General features: G+C 46.7%; 1 protein-coding gene across 5 annotated transcripts in view; it reads right to left on the bottom strand.

The window, feature by feature from the left end:
• LOC137347077 (mitogen-activated protein kinase kinase kinase 5-like) overlaps positions 1-18,443 on the bottom strand; it is a 296,319-nt gene that overhangs the window by 161,414 nt on the left and 116,462 nt on the right. For all 5 annotated transcript variants that reach the window (XM_068011119.1, XM_068011121.1, XM_068011120.1 and 2 more), the window contains 5 exons: positions 16,305-16,464; positions 3,819-3,972; positions 2,518-2,625; positions 1,914-1,963; positions 938-1,033 (listed from right to left, as the gene is read on the bottom strand). In XM_068011119.1, coding sequence (XP_067867220.1) covers positions 938-1,033; positions 1,914-1,963; positions 2,518-2,625; positions 3,819-3,972; positions 16,305-16,464 — 568 coding nt within the window. The remainder of the gene's footprint in view (positions 1-937; positions 1,034-1,913; positions 1,964-2,517; positions 2,626-3,818; positions 3,973-16,304; positions 16,465-18,443) is intronic.

Raw genomic sequence — 18,443 nt, 5'->3', positions numbered from 1 at the left:
GAATGGGTGGCTAGGGAACGAAGTTTGTAGCAGGGACTGAAGACAATGGCTTTGGTCCGCTCAGTGTTTAATTGGAGAAAATTACATCTCATTCAGGATTGGATGTCAGACATCAAGCTGACAAGACAGAGGCAGTGGAGGGATTGAGAGAGGTGATAGAAAGGTAGAGATGGGTGTTGCCAGTATACAGATGGAATCTGACTCCATGCCTGTGGATGATCTCTCCAAGGGGCAGCTTGTAGGTGACCAAGAGGAGGGGCCTAGGACAGACCCTTGGGGGACTCCGGAGATAAACCGTGCAGGTTTAGCCATGATCTAATGGAATGAGGGAGCAGGCTTGATGGGCTGAATGGCCTCCTCCTGTTTCTAAAACAGAGGCACACACTGAAACTCTGCCCAGTTCTGGTCTTTACACAATAAAAAAAAGATATAGAAGCATTGGGGAAGGTACAAAAAAGATTTGTAGAAATGATACCAGAACTGAGAGGTTATAACTACCAGAAAAGGTTGTGACTCTTTTCCCGAGAAAAGAGAAATCTGAGAGGAGGCCTGATAGAGGTTTTTAGAATTATGGAGAGACTCAATAGCATATACAGAGAGATATTTCCACTTGTGGGGAGACCAAAACTAGGGGCCATAAACATAAGACAGTCACCAATAATTTCAGTAAGAAATTCAGGAGAAATGTCTTTACCCAGAGAGTGGTGAGAATGCGGAACTCACTGCCACATGGAATAGTTGAGGTGAACAGCAGAGATGCCTTTAAGGGACAGTTAGATAATTTCATGAGGCAGAAAGGAATAGAAAGATATGTTGATAGGGTTAGATGACGAGGAGTGGGAGGAGGCTCGTGTAGAGCATGAACACCAGCATGAACCTGTTGGGCCGAATGTCCTGTTCCTCTGCTGTAAATTCTATGTAACACAGTCAGCCGTACCTTTTGCAGTGTAGCTCTGTTGGAAAGTAGAGCTGGAAGTCGTCTGAGTTGTGCAACACGTAGAGGAAGCAGCAACGCTCATTGAACTTTGAGACACTGGAAAAGAACAGACAACACAGCTCACATTCTACTCTGACATCTTAACACAACTGACACGGGTGTGAGCTCGGCCTGAACAAGAGCTGGGACATTTCAACGATGGACTGAGTGGACACAGGCTAAAACACGTCTGGTGTGGGCATTATATGGGTCCACAAACGAGTAACAGTCATTAAGCCCTCATACTACTCATGGCTCCTGTTTGAACAATCCCTGACTATCTTCTTCCTCCCTTTCTAGGCACTAAGCCTTTCTTCCTGCTATACCTGGCATCGATACACCAGCCCAGTGAATGCAACTACTCAGCATTGAGAGTATGAGATGGGAGTCCAGCTCCTAAGGTAAATGTTAAATACAAGGAGATTCCTCCTGGTTTACTTATCTTTTCTGCCCCATGCTTTCACTTTCAAGGGCAAAATACCTGTTATTGAGTTCATTCCTTTAAAAAGCTTGGATCCTTTCCAGCAACAATCTTCTATGGTTGAGAAAAGATTGCTCCTCACTGGAATTAGGATTGTAAACCCTCCAGGGAAGATTAACAATGTATCTCCTGGAATTTGCTATGAGCAACCCCAAGACAAAAATCATGGGGGCAATAAAAAATGGTGTACTTCTTTTTCATTTCCTTTGAACACTTTTGTCTGTTAGTTATAAAAATACGGAAAATGGGAAAAGACTGCTTGACCGGGCGGGATTGTTGGAGGTGGGAGATCACATGATGAAAACTCCAGGAATACATCCAAGCAGAGTTGGCAACCTGGTGCACACCAGACTGCAAGGCCCACAGCCTGAACAGAGTTTCTGGAAAGCTCTCTGTATTTAGTTAAACACTGCACTGAAAGCCTTTCTGAGATTGTCCCAATCTTCATGCACTAACCTCACGCCGCGGATAGAGGCTGCATTGAAGGTCCACGTGTGGATTCCATTCTGTCAATAAAACAAACACCATTAGAGGGCCAGCTGAAACTGTGCAGATTAAAGACGTTCATTAATTTAACTTCATTATCCATTACTGTTGTAACTTCCTACACCGCAACCGGACGGGATTTCCACAGGACTTTCCACTATCACACCAACGGAGATGAGAGCGGCATCACAGCCACTGGGAATGAAGGATATCAGTGACTGAAGGTTAAGACCTTCAACAGGTAAGTGATCAAGGCCCCTACTAGGCCAGTTGATCTGTATTCCTTGACACTCTTACCTAACAAAAGTCTATCAATCCCAGGCTTGAAAGCTCCGATTGGCGCCAGCATCCACAGTTTTTTTGGGGAGAGAGCTCCAGTTCCTCTCTGCCCTTTGTGTGAAAAAGATAAGCCAGGTTTATGCACAATTTAACCCTTTAAGCACTAGCATCATTTCCTGACTGACCCCCATCATGTAATTCTCATGATTCACCAAAGTCTTCACAAGATTTAACCAGTCAGCACTCAGCGCTGCATCATTACCAGCGGAACAATCTGGTCCTGATATTCAGATACCTTTTCATCAGGTGAGACATGCCACATGCTCACAGCCTTTTCCATGTCACTGTCGCTCACTGTGAGGTGGGTTGGTTGGAAGATCTTTGTTGGCTCCAGGATAAGGACCTGTTGGAGAAAGTCAAGGTTTCAAACAGCCTGTTGGGGTCTTTCATTTACAAGGATACTGAATGGTTTGTCAAGTTGCTCAGTATTCAGATTTGGAATATCATCCACCCTGTGAGAGTTACCTCAGCTCAAACCAAGATGAAACCTAGGATTGTCCTGATTCCGTATGACAGCCAGCCACGCTGTAAAATCCACTGGGGGGGCAGCCCAACTTGGGGTGTTTTTAACAGTGGGTTTAGATATATGACAGAAATTCTCTTTATTGGGTGCAGTATTCCCAGACAGTCATGTTTACAATGTACCTGGTCATTGCGCATACAGTATACACAGCCCTGCAGCATCAACCAGACGTGTGTGCTGTGTCCTCAGCTGGGAGCATGTTCCCTGCTGGTAGTGTGTGCCCAGCCAGTAGTGTGTTCCCAGTCAGCAGTGTGTTCCCAGTCAGCAGTGTGTTCCCAGTCAGCAGTGTGTTCCCAGTCAGTAGTGTGTTCCCAGCCAGTAGTGTGTTCCCAGTCAGCAGTGTGTTCCCAGTCAGTAGTGTGTTCCCAGTCAGTAGTGTGTGCCCAGCCAGTAGTGTGTTCCCAGCCAGTAGTGTGTGCCCAGCCAGTAGTGTGTTCCCAGTCAGCAGTGTGTTCCCAGTCAGCAGTGTGTTCCCAGTCAGCAGTGTGTTCCCAGTCAGTAGTGTGTTCCCAGCCAGTAGTGTGTTCCCAGTCAGCAGTGTGTTCCCAGTCAGTAGTGTGTTCCCAGTCAGTAGTGTGTGCCCAGCCAGTAGTGTGTTCCCAGCCAGTAGTGTGTTCCCAGCCAGTAGAGTGTTCCCAGTCAGTAGTGTGTTCCCAGTCAGCAGTGTGTTCCCAGTCAGTAGTGTGTGCCCAGCCAGTAGTGTGTGCCCAGCCAGTAGTGTGTTCCCAGTCAGCAATGTGTTCCCAGTCGGCAGTGTGTTCCCAGTCGGTAGTGTGTTCCCAGCCGGCAGTGTGTTCCCAGCCGGCAGTGTGCGCTCAGTCGGCAGTGTATTCCCAGCCGGGAGGGTGTTCCCAGCCGGGAGGGTGTTCCCAGCCGGCAGTGTGCGCTCAGCCGGCAGTGTGCGCTCAGCCGGCAGTGTATTCCCAGTCGGCAGTGTATTCCCAGCCGGGAGGGTGTTCCCAGCCGGGAGGGTGTTCCCAGCCGGTAGGGTGTTCCCAGCCGGCAATGCTCACCAGGAATTTGTCAATGGGCGCCTTGTTTCTGCAAATTGACAGTAAGAATTCCATCCAGAAGTCCACCAGCTCCTGTTTGGCCTGATGGTGCTCGCTGGTGTCAGTCTTGAAGCGCTTGTAGAGTAGATAGGTTTCCATTGCTGATGCCAGGTACCTTGGGGAGAAAGGGAAAGGCAGAGGAGTGGAAAGAGTCAAAACCATAAGCCTAAAATGGGTTTTTATTAGCCTATAAAACCCATTCTCACCCCGAGGTGAATTTAGATGCTGAGCAAGGTGAGAGAGGTTAGTGCTGGGAATGGAACGTTTTCTATATTGGGAACTCAACGTTAGCATTGAGGAATCCAAAGCCAGATGCAGAGCAAAGCCCCAGTGACTAAGGTTCAACCTCAGTAGAATACCCCCTACTGCACCAGCGTGAGGCATTTCCACTGCCTCCCTGAGGCAAATGGCTAACTTTGTGTGAAATGGTGTACTGTGCTGTACTGCAGGTGCATTTAGTATGGATTGGGCTGGATTGGGACTGCGCCAAACATCTTCCCTCTAAGTGTTACACACGGTACAGCGAAGGTTTACTAAACTGGTCCCTGTGATGAGGGGGTTGTCCTATGATGAGAGGATGAGTAAATTTGGATTATATTCTCTGGGGTTTAGAAGAATGAGAGGTGATCTCATTGAAACATACAAGATTCTGAAGGGGCTGAATAGGGTGGACATTGAGAGGTTGTTTCTGCTGGTCGGGGAATCTAGAACACGGGGGCACAGTCTCAGGATAAGGGGTCAATCATTCAGGACTGAGATGAGGAGAAATTACTTCACTCAAAGGGTTATGAATCTTTGGAAGTCTCTACCCCAGAGGGTTGTGGATGCTCCATCATTGCATATATTTAAGGCTGGGATAGATAGATTTTTGGTCTCTCAGGGAATCAAGGGATATGGCGAGCAGGTGGGAAAATGGAATTGAATCCTAAGATCAGCCATGATCATATTGAATGGCACAGCAGGCTCGATGGGCTGTCTGGTCTACTCCTGCCCCAATTTCTTGTGTTCTTGACTCTCCTCCCCTCATCCCCCATCTGAAGGAACACACCCAGTTTAACCTGCAGTGCAGAACCCTTGACCCGTATGATTTGTCAAACTCTTCCCCTATTTGTAATGAGGATCTGACTGCTCTCCTTCTCAGCCTGAGGTCGGCCGTATCTCTTCAAACTGGTTCAGGCTTACATTAGAGACATCTCTGGGTTCCAATTAAACTTTACTTTTGGGTAAAGGTAGTTGTTAAATTGAGCAGCTTTACTGGGCAGAAAGGGAAGGCCCAGATAAGATTAAATGTGCACTGCTTTGCAGCTTTTTTCAGTTCTGGCATGTTACGCAAGGGCCCAGGGGGTGTAATCATCACCACACACACAGGAGCACAGGGGTTACAAACACATCTTTTGCCTTGAGCCTCCTCAGGCTTCATAGGAAGATAGGAACAGGAGTAGGCCATTCAGCCCCTTGAGCCTGTCCCGCCATTCAATGAGATCATGGCTGATCCGCAGCCCAACTCCATATACCTGCCTTTGGCCCATATCCCTTAATATCTTTGCTTAACAAAAATCTATCTATCTCAGATTTAAAACTAACAACTGTTCTAGCTTCAACTGCTGTTTGTGGGAGAGAGTTGCAAACCTCTACCACCCTTTGCGTGAAGAAGTTCTTTCTAACATCTTTCCTAAACGGTCTGGTCTTAATTTTTAGACTATGCCCCCTAGTTTTAGAATCTCCAACCAGTGGAAATAGTTTATCTTTATCTAGCCAGTCTTGTCCTGTTAATATCTTGAGGACTTCAATCAGATCACCCCTTAACCTTCTAAATTCTAGCGAAAACAGGCCTAATTTGTGTAATCTCTCCTCGTAACTTAACCCCTGTAGTCTGGGTATCATTCTTGTAAACCTCCGTTGCACTCCCTCCAAGGCCAATATATCCTTCCTAAGGTGTGGTACCCGGAACTGCTCACAGTACTCCAAGTGGGGTCTAACCAGGGTTTTGTACAGCTGCAGCATGACCTCTGTGTCTTTATACTCCAGTCCTCTAGATATAAAGGCTAGCATTCCATTAGCCTTTTTGATTATTTTCTGCACTTGCTCGTGGAATTTTAGAGATCTATGCACCTGAACCCCCAAGTCTCTTTGGACATCCACTGTACTTAACCTCTTCCCATTTAGAAAGTACCCTGCTCTATCCTTTTTAGTTCCAAAATGGATAACCTCACACTTGCCCGCATTGAAAAATATCTGCCACAGTTTTGCCAACTCACCTAGTCTGTCAATATCTCTTTGCAATTTTATGCTATCATCTAGACTGTGTACAATGTCGGGGGTGGGAGTGGTGGAATGGTGGTACGGCCACATTTATTGATCCAGGACAATACTGAGGGGGTGCTGCACTGCTGGAGGTGCTGTTCTTTGGGTAAGATGCCAAGGTCCGTCTACCCTCTCAGGTGGACATAAAAGATCCCGCGGCACTATTTTGAAGAAGAGTAGGGGGGTTCTCCCCAGAGTCTTGGTCAATATTTATTCCTAAACTAAAATCACACAAGCAGATGATCTGGCCAGAATCACATTGCTATTTGTGGGAGCTTGCTGTGTATAAATCATCTGCCACGTGTCCTCCAACAGTGACTGCACGGCAACAGCACTTCATCGACTGTAAAGCTCTTTGAGACATCCTAAAGTTGTGAAATGCGCTGTATAAATGCAAATTCCTTCTTTAATCCTTTGTGCAATGCAAGGCCATTTTGGAGATCACCACAGCAACCAATTAGTGCAGGATGGAGCCACATGTAAGTCCAATGGTTAGGAGTGGCAGGTTCAGTTCTGGTGTCAGCCCAAAGGTGACCACTGATCAATTTCACAACATGAAGTCACAACCTATGAGTGGTTAGTCCAGTATCATAACACTCCCACACCTGGATTTAAGGGTCTGTTGCCCAGTTTGCTTCAGAGATAAAAAGAGTTCAATCCCCTATCTGTGTTGATTAAGGTAGTTACAGCTGGAACAGTTAGGCTGCTATGACTGGCCTCAGTATGCCTGGGCTACATATCCCAACTAAATAGTGGGAAGAACAAAGCCGTTGTCTTTGGTCTCTGCAACAAACTCCGTTCCGAGCCACCGACTCCATCCCTTTCCCTGGAAATTGTCTGAGGCTGAACCAAACTCTTCACAACCCTGGCGTCGTATCTGACTCCGAGATGAGCTTCCAACCATACATCCAGCCATCAATAAGACCATCTACTTACTCTGTAAAACTGAGGTCATCCAAAACCCTGCTGCCTGTGTCCTCACTTGCATCAAGTCCCATTCACCCATCACCCTTGTGCTGACTTATCTGCACTAGTTCCTGGTCATGCAAAGCCTCATCCTTCTTTACAAATCTCTCCATGGCCTCACCTCCTCCATATCTCTGTAATCTCCTCCCACTCCACATCCCTCCAAGATTGCTGTGCTCCTCTAATTGCAGCCTCTTGAGCATCCCTGATTTTAATCTCTCCCACATGGGTGGCTGTGCCTTCAGCTGCCGAGGCCCTAAACTCTGGAATTCCTCTCCACCTCCCTTTCCTCCTTTAAGACACTCCTTAAAACCTATCTCTTTGACTTCGCTTTTGGCCATCTACCCTAATATCACCTTATGTGGCTCAGTATCACATTTTGCTTTATAACGTTCCTGTGAAGCACCTTGGGAGGTTTTATTATGTTAAGGGCACTATAGGAATACAAGTTATTACTGTTGTTATTGCTGAGGTATCTGTGCTGTTCCAATGGTAGCCTCTTGAGAATCCCCAATTTTAATCACTCCACCACTGGTACGTTCAGCTGCCTTTGTCCTACGATCTGGAATTCCCTCCCTATACCTCTCCACTCTCTCTTCTCTATTAAGATGCTCCATAAAACCTACCTCTCTTACCAAGGTTTTGGTCACATACTCTCACATCTCCTTATGTAGTTCAGCGTCAAATTTTCTTTGATATTGCTTCTGTGAAGTGCCTTGGGATGTTTTACTACATGAAAGGTGCTATATAAATGCAAGTTGTTATTGTTGTTGGGCTAGAGAAAGAAGAATCATTCAGACCTCTCAAAGCTGCTTTCTATCCAGTGATCAGCGAGGGAGAGTCCACAGGAAGAATTTTTGGGGACTCTGAAGTCAGGATCGGAGGTTGTGGGGCCCGAAAATACCATCGCCGGGCGCTGTGTCAATTTCAAGGCGCCTATCCCGCGCTGGCAATAATCACCAGGGTGGGGGTAGGCAGGCCAGCACATTCATTTCACGACAGACATGGCCTTACAGGGACAGAGGGCATTGGGTTTCACCTCCATCTCTGGATTCCCCCAGGTGCAGGGCATCATCGATTCACCCATGTGGCCATCAAGGTGCCCAGTGAGCATCCAGTGAGATCTATCACCAGGAAGGACTTCCACTCCCTCAACGTCCAACTACTCTGCAACCACAAGAGCTTTCTCCATGTGTGCACTAGCTTTCCTGGCAGCTGCCACAATTCCTTCATCCTCAGCCAGTCCAGGCTGCCTCAGATCTTCACTCTCTTGAAGGGATGGCTACTGACCCCTCTAAGGAAGCCCCAGACAGAGGCACAGAGGCAGTAGGACCAATGTCACCTGCAGAGCAGGACAACCATTGAACAGTCCATCAGGTTTCTGAAAATGCCATTCCAGTGCCTGGGCCAGTCAGGTGGCACCCTCCAATACCCTCCTGCAAGGGTCTCAGTCATTGTGGTGGTCTGCTGCACTTTCCATTACACGGCCCTCCAGAGAGGTGTGGGCCTTGAGGATGATGGAAGGAGACAGCTCATTGGGGGAAGGGTAGGAGCAAAAGGTGGGAGAGGAGCAGGAAGAGGAGGCCTGAGGGAGATGACACTGAACAGAGTGGTGCCCATGCTGCACATTGAGGTGGCCTCCTCCTGCCACTCTCCAGGAAGAGAACCTCCCTCCTCTCCCTCACAGCTTCGAGCAATAGATCCAGGTCGGCATCGATGAAGCGAGGGTCTGCCCTGCCCTGAGTGACACCTTGCTTTTCTCTGGTGCAGTGGAAGGCTTTGGCACAAACTGCAATTCTCTCCCTCAGCACAAACAACAGCCTCAGTGATGGCTACCGTGGGGGAGTCTAAATGAGCCCACACGTTATCTGATCCACCACTATTCCCACCCCCACTGGCTCTAATTGGACAGGAAACCTGTCTCCACAACAATTAAAGGCTCACCACCTTGAAAACCTGCACCTTAATCAGTTTCCCCCTGGAGGCGAGTTTCTGACCCTAAAACAGACCCGGCTTCTGTTTCCTGCCTCTGTGATGACAATTCAGCCCCATGTGTGGGGACAATGGTGATGAGAGGTTGCAGTATGTCTGTGATGTTCCACAGTTAAACAGCCTGCTAGACTTCACCATCTGGGCCACCCGAGGGAAGGTCAAGTTGGACATATTCCTGGCGTGCCATGACATGGCCTTCTGTCTCCAACTGCTCTGCCCCCACACTCCTGCCATTTGCCACTGAACATGTCCATACTCCCCCACAGCCAATTGCAAAGGAAACAGACTATTTATTACCCAATGGGATGATTCTTGACAGTCATTCAAACAGCCATTTTTGCCATACCGTCATAGAGTCATAATGGCACAAAAGGAGGCCATTCAGCCCACTGAGTCCATGCTGGCTCTCTGTAGAGCAATCCAATCAGTCCCATTCCCTGGCTCTAACCCTGTAGCCCCGTAAGTTTATTTCCCTCAAGTGCCCATCAAATTTCTTTTTGAAATCATTCATGGTCTCCTCTTCTACCATCCTGGTGGCAGCGAGTTCCAGGTCATTACCACTCGCTGCTTAAAAAATGTTCCTCACATCCCCCTGCATTTATTGCCCAAAACCTTAAATCTGTGTCCCTTAGTCCTTGTACCATCAGCTAATGGGAACAGCTTTTCTTTGTCTTCCCTATCCAAACCTGTCCGAATCTTGTACACCTCTATCAAATCTCCCCTCAATCTCCTTTGCTCCAGGGAGATCAGTCCCAGCTTCTCCAACCTAACCGTGTCCCTAAAATCCCTCATCCCTGGAACCATTCTGGTAAATCTCCCATGCACCCTCTCAAGGACCCTCACATCCTTCCTATGGTGTGGTCACCAAAAATGGCACAATACTTTGGTTGTGGCTAAACCAGAGCTTTATAAAGGTTCAGCATAACCTCCCTGCTTTTGTACTCAATACCTCTACTTATGAAGCCCAAGTTCCCATATGCTTCGTTAACTACTCTCTCAATGTGTATTGCCACCTTTGAAGATCTATGCACATGAACCCTAGGTTCCTCTGTCCCTGTACATTCTTTAGAACTGTACCATTTAGTTAATATTCCCATATCCCTTTTGCCAAAATGCATTTCACATTTCTCTATTAAATTCCATGTGCCATTCTGCTAGCCTATCTATGCCCTGTTGCAGTTCATTGGTACCATCCTCACTATCTGTCACCAAGTTTCATATCATCAGCAAATTTTGACATTTTACTCTGTATTCCAACATCCAAGTCATTTATGTATATCAAAAAAGTAGTGGTCCTAGCACTGAACCTTGGGTAGCACTACTGTCTACCATCCTCCAGTCTGAAAAATAACCATTTACCACAACTCGCTGTTTTCTGTCCTTAAGTCAATTTTTTATTCAAGCTGACATTGACCCTCCTATTCCATGAACCTCAATTTTAGTAACCAGCTGTTTATGTGGTACTTTCCTAAAATCCATATAGACAACATCCATTGTCTTCTCTTTATCAACCTTCTCTGTTACTTCATCAAAAAAATCAAGCATGATCTGCCTTTTACAAATCGATGCTGGGTCTCCCTTTTTTTAAAATTCATTCATGGGATTTGGGCGTCACTGGCCAGGCCAGCATTTATTGCCCATCCTTAATTGCCCTTGAGAAGGTGGTGGTGAGCTGCCTTCTTGAACCGTTGCAGTCCATTTGGGGTAGGTATATCCACAGTGCTGTTAGGAAGGGAGTTCCAGGAGTTTGACCCAGCGACAGTGAAGGAACGGCGATATAGTTCCAAGTCAGGATGGTGTGTGACTTGGAGGGGAACTTGCAGGTGGTGGTGTTCCCATGTATTTGCTGCCCTTGTCCTTCTAGTTGGTAGAGGTCGTGGGTTTGGAAGGTGCTGTCTAAGGAGCCTTGGTGTGTTGCTGCAGTGCATCTTGTAGACGGTACACACTGCTGCCACTGTGCGTCGATGGTGGAGGGAGTGAATGTTTGTAGATGGGGTGCCAATCAAGCGGGCTGCTTTGTCCTGGATGTTGTTGAGCTTCTTGAGTGTTGTTGGAGCTGCACCCATCCAGGCAAGTGGAGCGTATTGCATCACACTCCTGACTTGTGCCTTGTAGATGGTGGACAGGCTTTGGGAGTCAGGAGGTGAGTTACTCGCCTCAGGATTCCTAGCCTCTGACCTGCTCTTGTAGCCACGGTATTTATATGGCTACTCCAGTTCAGTTTCTGGTCAATGGTAGCCCCTAGGATGTTGATAGTGGGGGAATTCAGCGATGGTAATGCCGTTGAATGTCAAGGGGAGATGGTTAGATTCTCTCTTGTTGGAGATGGTCATTTATTTTATTTTATTTATTTAGAGATACAGCACTGAAACAGGCCCTTCGGCCCACCAAGTCTGCGCCGACCAACAACCACACATTTATACTAACCCTACAGTAATCCCATATTCCCTACCACCTACCTACACTAGGGGCAATTTACAACAGCCAATTTACCTATCACCTGCAAGTCTTTGGCTGTGGGAGGAAACCGGAGCACCCGGCGAAAACCCACGCGGTCACAGGGAGAACTTGCAAACTCCACACAGGCAGTGCCTGGCACTTGACCATTCCTAATTAACTCAAACCTCTCCAAGTGCCTGTTGATTTTCTTTCCCCTAATTATTGTTTCTAAAACCTTACCCACCACAGATGTTAAACTGACCAGCCTGTAGTTACTAGGAATATCCTTACACCCTTTCTTGAATAGGGGTGTCACATTTAGAACTCTCCAATCCTCTGGCACCTCACCCATATCTCGGAGAGTTTGGAAGATTATGTCAAGCCCTTCCACAATCTTCACCCCCCACTTCCTTTATCAACCTGTGATGCAAACCATCTGGTCATTCACGTATCCACTTTAAGCATAGCCAGCCTTTCCAGTACATCCTGTCTATCAATTTTCACCCCATCCATTACCTCTGTGATCTCTGCTTCAACCAATATTTTGTCAGCATTCTCTTCCTTAGTAAACACCGATACAAAGTACTCATTACTATTCTAGCCTTGCTATGCGCCTCTAACATACATCACCCTCTTTGTTCCTAATCGGTCCCATGCTACCTCTTATTACCTGCTTACTATTTACATGCAGGTCGAAGATTTTTGGGTTCCCTATTATGTTAACTGCCATTCTATTCTCATATTCTCTCTTTGCCAGTTGCACTTTCCTCTTCACTTTCCCTCTCAACACATTGTATTTGGCCAGGTTCTCACCTGAAGAATTCACCTAACATGCATCATACCACACCCCCCGCCCCTTTTTTGTTCCATCATATTCTCAATCTCCCTCATCTTCCGAGGAGCCCCGGCTTTGTTTTCCTTACCTTTCACCCTTATTGGAATGTGCTTAGCCTGTACACGAAACGTCTCTTCCTTAAAGATCACCCTTTGCTCTGTTAGCGTTTTTCGGTCAATCTATGGTTCCATTTTACTCTGGCTAGATCCCTTCTCATCCCATTGAAGTTAGCCCTCTTCCAATCTACTTTAGATTGTTCCTTGCTCTTCTCCATTACTAATCTAAGTCTAATATAATGATCACTCTTACCCAAGTGCTCCACCACAGACACTTGGTCCACTTCGCTCATCTCATTTCCCAGCACCAGCACCAGTAATGCCTCCTTTCTGGTTGGACTGAGAACATACTGGTCAAGCACGTTCTCCAGAACACATTTCAGAAATTCCTCCCCTCCTTTCCCTTTACTCTAACATTATTCCAATTGATATTTGGGCAACTAAAGTCCCTTAATATCACCACTCGATAATACTTGCACATCTCCATCATTTTCCTGCAGATTTGCTCCTCTATCTCCCTCTCTCTCACTATTTGGAGGCCTACAAAATATCTCCAATAGCATGATCATCCCATTTTTGCTTCCTAACTCTAATCAAATGGATTCTATCCTGGCCTCCTCTTCCTGAGCCTGTTTGTGCTCATTTCTTTGCCTTATAATCGGAAAGTTGTGAACCAGGATTCACAAAGGGGGAGCTCAAACACTGTGTTTAAAACTAAACCCTGTTACAATAAGACCAGGTGAAGATAGCAACAGACCCCTAGACACATTGCTCACCTGGTCGTAACACTGCCACTACATCATATTCCTGCATGTCTACTTGTTCTTATAGCTCACCAACCTTATTCACCATGGTGAACAAAAATGTTCAGAGAAAATTACAAAAAAAATTATTTTTAATTGCTCCTATGATTTTTGTTCCTGGGTTGCTTGCAGTATTATCCAGGACATATATACTTCATTCCTGGAGACTCTGGGTTAATCTGGAGGATTGGGAACCCGAAGGGCTGGACTGCAGCTTGGGATCTGTGTGCCTTCATGATGGGGGGTGGGGAGCAAAGGGGGAGGCGGGGGTGGGGGGGGGTGGTTTCCAAGAATTCACAAAATAACACTGGAGAGGCATGCATGCAAGTCACACTACATGTGACAAAGTTGCTTGAATAAATCCCAACATCTCATAGACTAGCCATTCAGGGACAGATTTCTGGTGGACAACATAGTTGAAACAATTGCAGCCACCTGAACTTTCCTGAAATGAATCAAATCCAGCTTCGGCCACCTTAACCCTTGCACTGAGCTCTCCTACTTCCAAAGCATGCCAGAATTGGGGGTCAGCAACCACCCCAAAAGCCCCAGAGTATCCAGGACCCTTCATCTGTCCGACACTGAGAAACCCCTGCAGAAAAATCATTGGGGCATTTAAAAAAATCGAAAAATATTAGTGATGAGAAAAAAAGGCTTGTTGATTGACAGTCAAGATTCATCCAATCGGGTAATTGGAGAGTATGTTTGCTTTCCAACTGGTGCAGGAAGGTGTGCACCGAGAGGATGGACTTATGGGTAACCACTGGTGAGAGTGAAGTGGCACGATGATTGGAGGCAGAAGGACAGGGGCTATCTTAGCAAGGTCCAGATTTTTCAAGTGCAGCTTATATTTTCCCTTTTAAGTTGAGATCAACAGTGAAAGGGAGCAGGGACTAGTTACCGAGTCACACAGTCAGAGGGAGCAGGGACTAGTTACCGGGTCACACAGTCAGTGGGAGCAGGGACTAGTTACCGAGTCACACAGTCAGAGGGAGCAGGGACTAGTTACCGGGTCACACAGTCAGTGGGAGCAGGGACTAGTTACCGAGTCACACAGTCAGAGGGAGCAGGGACTAGTTACCGGGTCACACAGTCAGTGGGAGCAGGGACTAGTTACCGGGTCACACAGTCAGTGGGAGCAGGGACTAGTTACCGGGTCACACAGTCAGTGGGAGCAGGGACTAGTTACCGGGTCACACAGTCAGTGGGAGCAGGGACTAGTTACCGGGTCACACAGTCAGTGGGAGCAGGGACTAGTTACCGGGTCACACAGTCAGTGGGAGCAGGGACTAGTTACCGAGTCACACAGTCAGAGGGAGCAGGGACTAGTTACCGGGTCACACAGTCAGTGGGAGCAGGGACTAGTTACCGAGTCACACAGTCAGAGGGAGCAGGGACTAGTTACCGAGTCACACAGTCAGAGGGAGCAGGGACTAGTTACCGAGTCACACAGTCAGTGGGAGCAGGGACTAGTTACCGGGTCACACAGTCAGAGGGAGCAGGGACTAGTTACCGAGTCACACAGTCAGAGGGAGCAGGGACTAGTTACCGGGTCACACAGTCAGTGGGAGCAGGGACTAGTTACCGAGTCACACAGTCAGAGGGAGCAGGGACTAGTTACCGAGTCACACAGTCAGAGGGAGCAGGGACTAGTTACCGAGTCACACAGTCAGAGGGAGCAGGGACTAGTTACCGGGTCACACAGTCAGTGGGAGCAGGGACTAGTTACCGAGTCACACAGTCAGAGGGAGCAGGGACTAGTTACCGGGTCACACAGTCAGTGGGAGCAGGGACTAGTTACCGAGTCACACAGTCAGAGGGAGCAGGGACTAGTTACCGAGTCACACAGTCAGAGGGAGCAGGGACTAGTTACCGAGTCACACAGTCAGTGGGAGCAGGGACTAGTTACCGGGTCACACAGTCAGAGGGAGCAGGGACTAGTTACCGAGTCACACAGTCAGAGGGAGCAGGGACTAGTTACCGGGTCACACAGTCAGTGGGAGCAGGGACTAGTTACCGAGTCACACAGTCAGAGGGAGCAGGGACTAGTTACCGAGTCACACAGTCAGAGGGAGCAGGGACTAGTTACCGAGTCACACAGTCAGAGGGAGCAGGGACTAGTTACCGAGTCACACAGTCAGAGGGAGCAGGGACTAGTTACCGAGTCACACAGTCAGAGGGAGCAGGGACTAGTTACCGAGTCACACAGTCAGAGGGTGCAGGGACTAGTTACCGAGTCACACAGTCAGAGGGAGCAGGGAACGTTTCCCAAATAAAGACATTCTGGCCATACAGGGAGTGTAATAACAGTTCACCAGCCTGATCCCTGGGATGGCGGGATTGTCCTATGATGAGAGATTGCGGAAACTGGGTCTATATTCTCTAGAGTTTGAAAGAATGTGAGGTGATCTCATTCAAACATACAAAATTCTTACAGGACTCAACAGCATAAATGCAGGAAAGATGTTTCCCAGGCTGGGGTGGATCTGGAACCAGGGAACACTGTCTCAGAATAAGAGGCAGCCATTTAGAACTGAGATGAGGGGGAATTTCTTTATTCAGAGGGTGGTGAATCTTTGGAATTCTCTACCCCAAAGGGCTGTAGAGGCTCAGTCGTTGACTATGTTCAAGACAGAGATTTCTAGATATTAAAGATATCAAGGAATATGGGGATAGTGCAGGAAAATGGTATTGAGGTAGATATCAGCCATGATCTGGTTAAATGTGGAGCAGGCACGAGGGGCCGAATGGCCTACTCCTGCTTCTATTTCCTATGTTCCTATGTAAACGAGCTGAAGGAACACAAGTAAAATTGTTCCTGGCGAATTGAAAGATCACACAATTTCAAACATGGACATTAAGCACAACCAGGTTGAGCCAATTTCCCTGAGAATATGCAGAAATGCTCCCACAGGAGACAAGGTTTGAGGGGAAGGAATTTGATGAATCACAATTTATTTCAGCTGGTTTCTCAATGGGTACTGTGATAGTGAAGCTGTCTCTTTGAAATACATTGTGAGATTTCAGACCTGAATAATGACTCCTGACTTACCAGACAGGTGCGTTCAATTTGTACAGCTTTTCCGAGGCCTGAATGATCTTTGTTTGGTCATTGAATAAGATGCTGGCGCCCAAGAAAAATCCCACGTCCCAGTAGAACTGGATCTTCTCCAGACTTCCCTTTCGTCCCAACAGGCTACTCAGTTTCATCCCTGCACAAATTCAAAAGCAGTTTCATTAGGAAGCAGATCCCAAGGAGCATTTCTAGCCAGTCCATAGGTCCACTTTGTCCACAGTTGGAGTTTAATTCCTCACAAACAAATGCCAGAAAAGTCTGTATTCGGGTCTTAAAATAGAACAAACAAGTAAGTCTATTGAAAGGTCTGATGTGACAGATTGCTAAGCACTAATCAATCTCTATTACAACATGCTACTAACACATCCAGGAATACTAAATATCCCCAAAACCTGAGTGTGTTTACAATATAATGGCCCAAAATTTGCCGAAAAAATAATGGGGACCAAACAACGCACGCTGTTTTTAATGTACTAATTGGTCAGCAACTTGCGGTGAGGAAGAGATACCTGGTGAATTATGAATCATCATAAGCTGATGGCCTTTTTCTGCCACTGCACCGTTGGCTTCACCAAAACGGCATCTCACACCTGACATCGTCAGGCTACGGTTTTTGCATCTCAAGTAGGATCCCGCATTCTTTCAGCGGGAGCCTCTTCCAGGGCCTGAATCATCACCGTTGACATTACGGTGAATGCGGGCGTTGAAGGCAGGATCGTGATTTTCACGGTTTTCGCCTCTTGCCCCATTTTTCCCTGTTCAACGGAAGGCGTGGGTGGGAGGGGAATAAAATCGAGATCTGTACGTCTGGACTTTGGACAAAGGCATTTGGATCTCGCCTTCAGATACTTTATGCGTTAATGAAGAACTACTAAATTAGAGAAAAATGAGATAGCACAGCACAATAAAGTGCAGGACATAGACTGTGTTCCTTTGTTGCCACTGGGTCAGAATCCTGGAACTCCCTATCTAACAGCACTCTGGGTGCAGCTACACCACACGGACTGCAGCAGTTCAAGGAGGAAGCCCATCATCTGCTCATGGCATTGAAGGATGGGCAATAAGTCCAGGCTTTACCAGTGGTGCCCACAGCCCCAGAATGAACTAAAAAAAGGGTTTACTTTAGAATATGGATCTGCAAAGTAGCAAAATACTGAACTAAATTTCTAAATCAGTAGAATAAAAGTCACAAGACTTTACACTGAAAGTTCATCATGTTCTGCTCAGACACCTTGAGTACTGTCCAGTTTGGGACATTAAAAAGCAAATTAAATATTAAGTACCTTAAAGTGGTCCAGGGAAGAAACACAAGCATCAGGAGGCTGAATAATGAGGCAAGAGTAGAGTTGCCATGAAAGAAGGTGACTGGAGTATGTATCACCGATACATAAATTTACATAGAACTAACAGTACAGGAACAGGCCATTCGGCCCACTGGGTCTGTGCCAGTGTTTATACGCCAAAACGTCTCCTCCTACCTCCTTCATCTAACTACATCAGCATATTTCTTTCTCCCTCATGTACTTACCTAGCTTCCCTTTAAATGCATTTATAATATTCACTTCAACTTCTCCATGTGGTACTACATTTGTAGTTTTGGACTTCCCACAACTGGAAGCACCTTCTCTACATCCACCCTGTCAAATCCCTTCATCATTTTAAAGACCTCTATTTAGATCAATTCTCAGCCTTTTCTTTTCTAGAGAAAACAGCTTCAGTCTGTTCAGTCTTTCCGGATACACATGTAACGGAGCAGAAACGCTCTGGTTGGGGTCATTTTGGCTGTGCAAATAATTCTTTGTGAATAGATGAACCGAAATGAGCTATGCAGCCTTTTCATATATTTATCTTGGGTTCAAGTAACATTTACTATGTGGCTACAAAGTACCTTGACATATATTTCATTTTGCTATGTAAACACTCTATTAACTTGTCCCAGTTTGCAAAAGTCTTAAAAGCAGTGCAACACATGCAAACACTTCAAAATGCTGCAGTATCTTAATTGATCATGCATTTATGTAGGATTTCTAATGGTTGGATCATCACCAACATGAAATCGGATATTAAAACCTATTTTACAAGGAGAGATGTAAAACAGATGGCTGATTCAATACA

This window comes from Heterodontus francisci, chromosome 31, assembly GCF_036365525.1.
Source record: "Heterodontus francisci isolate sHetFra1 chromosome 31, sHetFra1.hap1, whole genome shotgun sequence".
Lineage (NCBI taxonomy): Eukaryota > Metazoa > Chordata > Chondrichthyes > Heterodontiformes > Heterodontidae > Heterodontus > Heterodontus francisci.
This window is presented reverse-complemented; position numbering and strand designations above follow the sequence as displayed.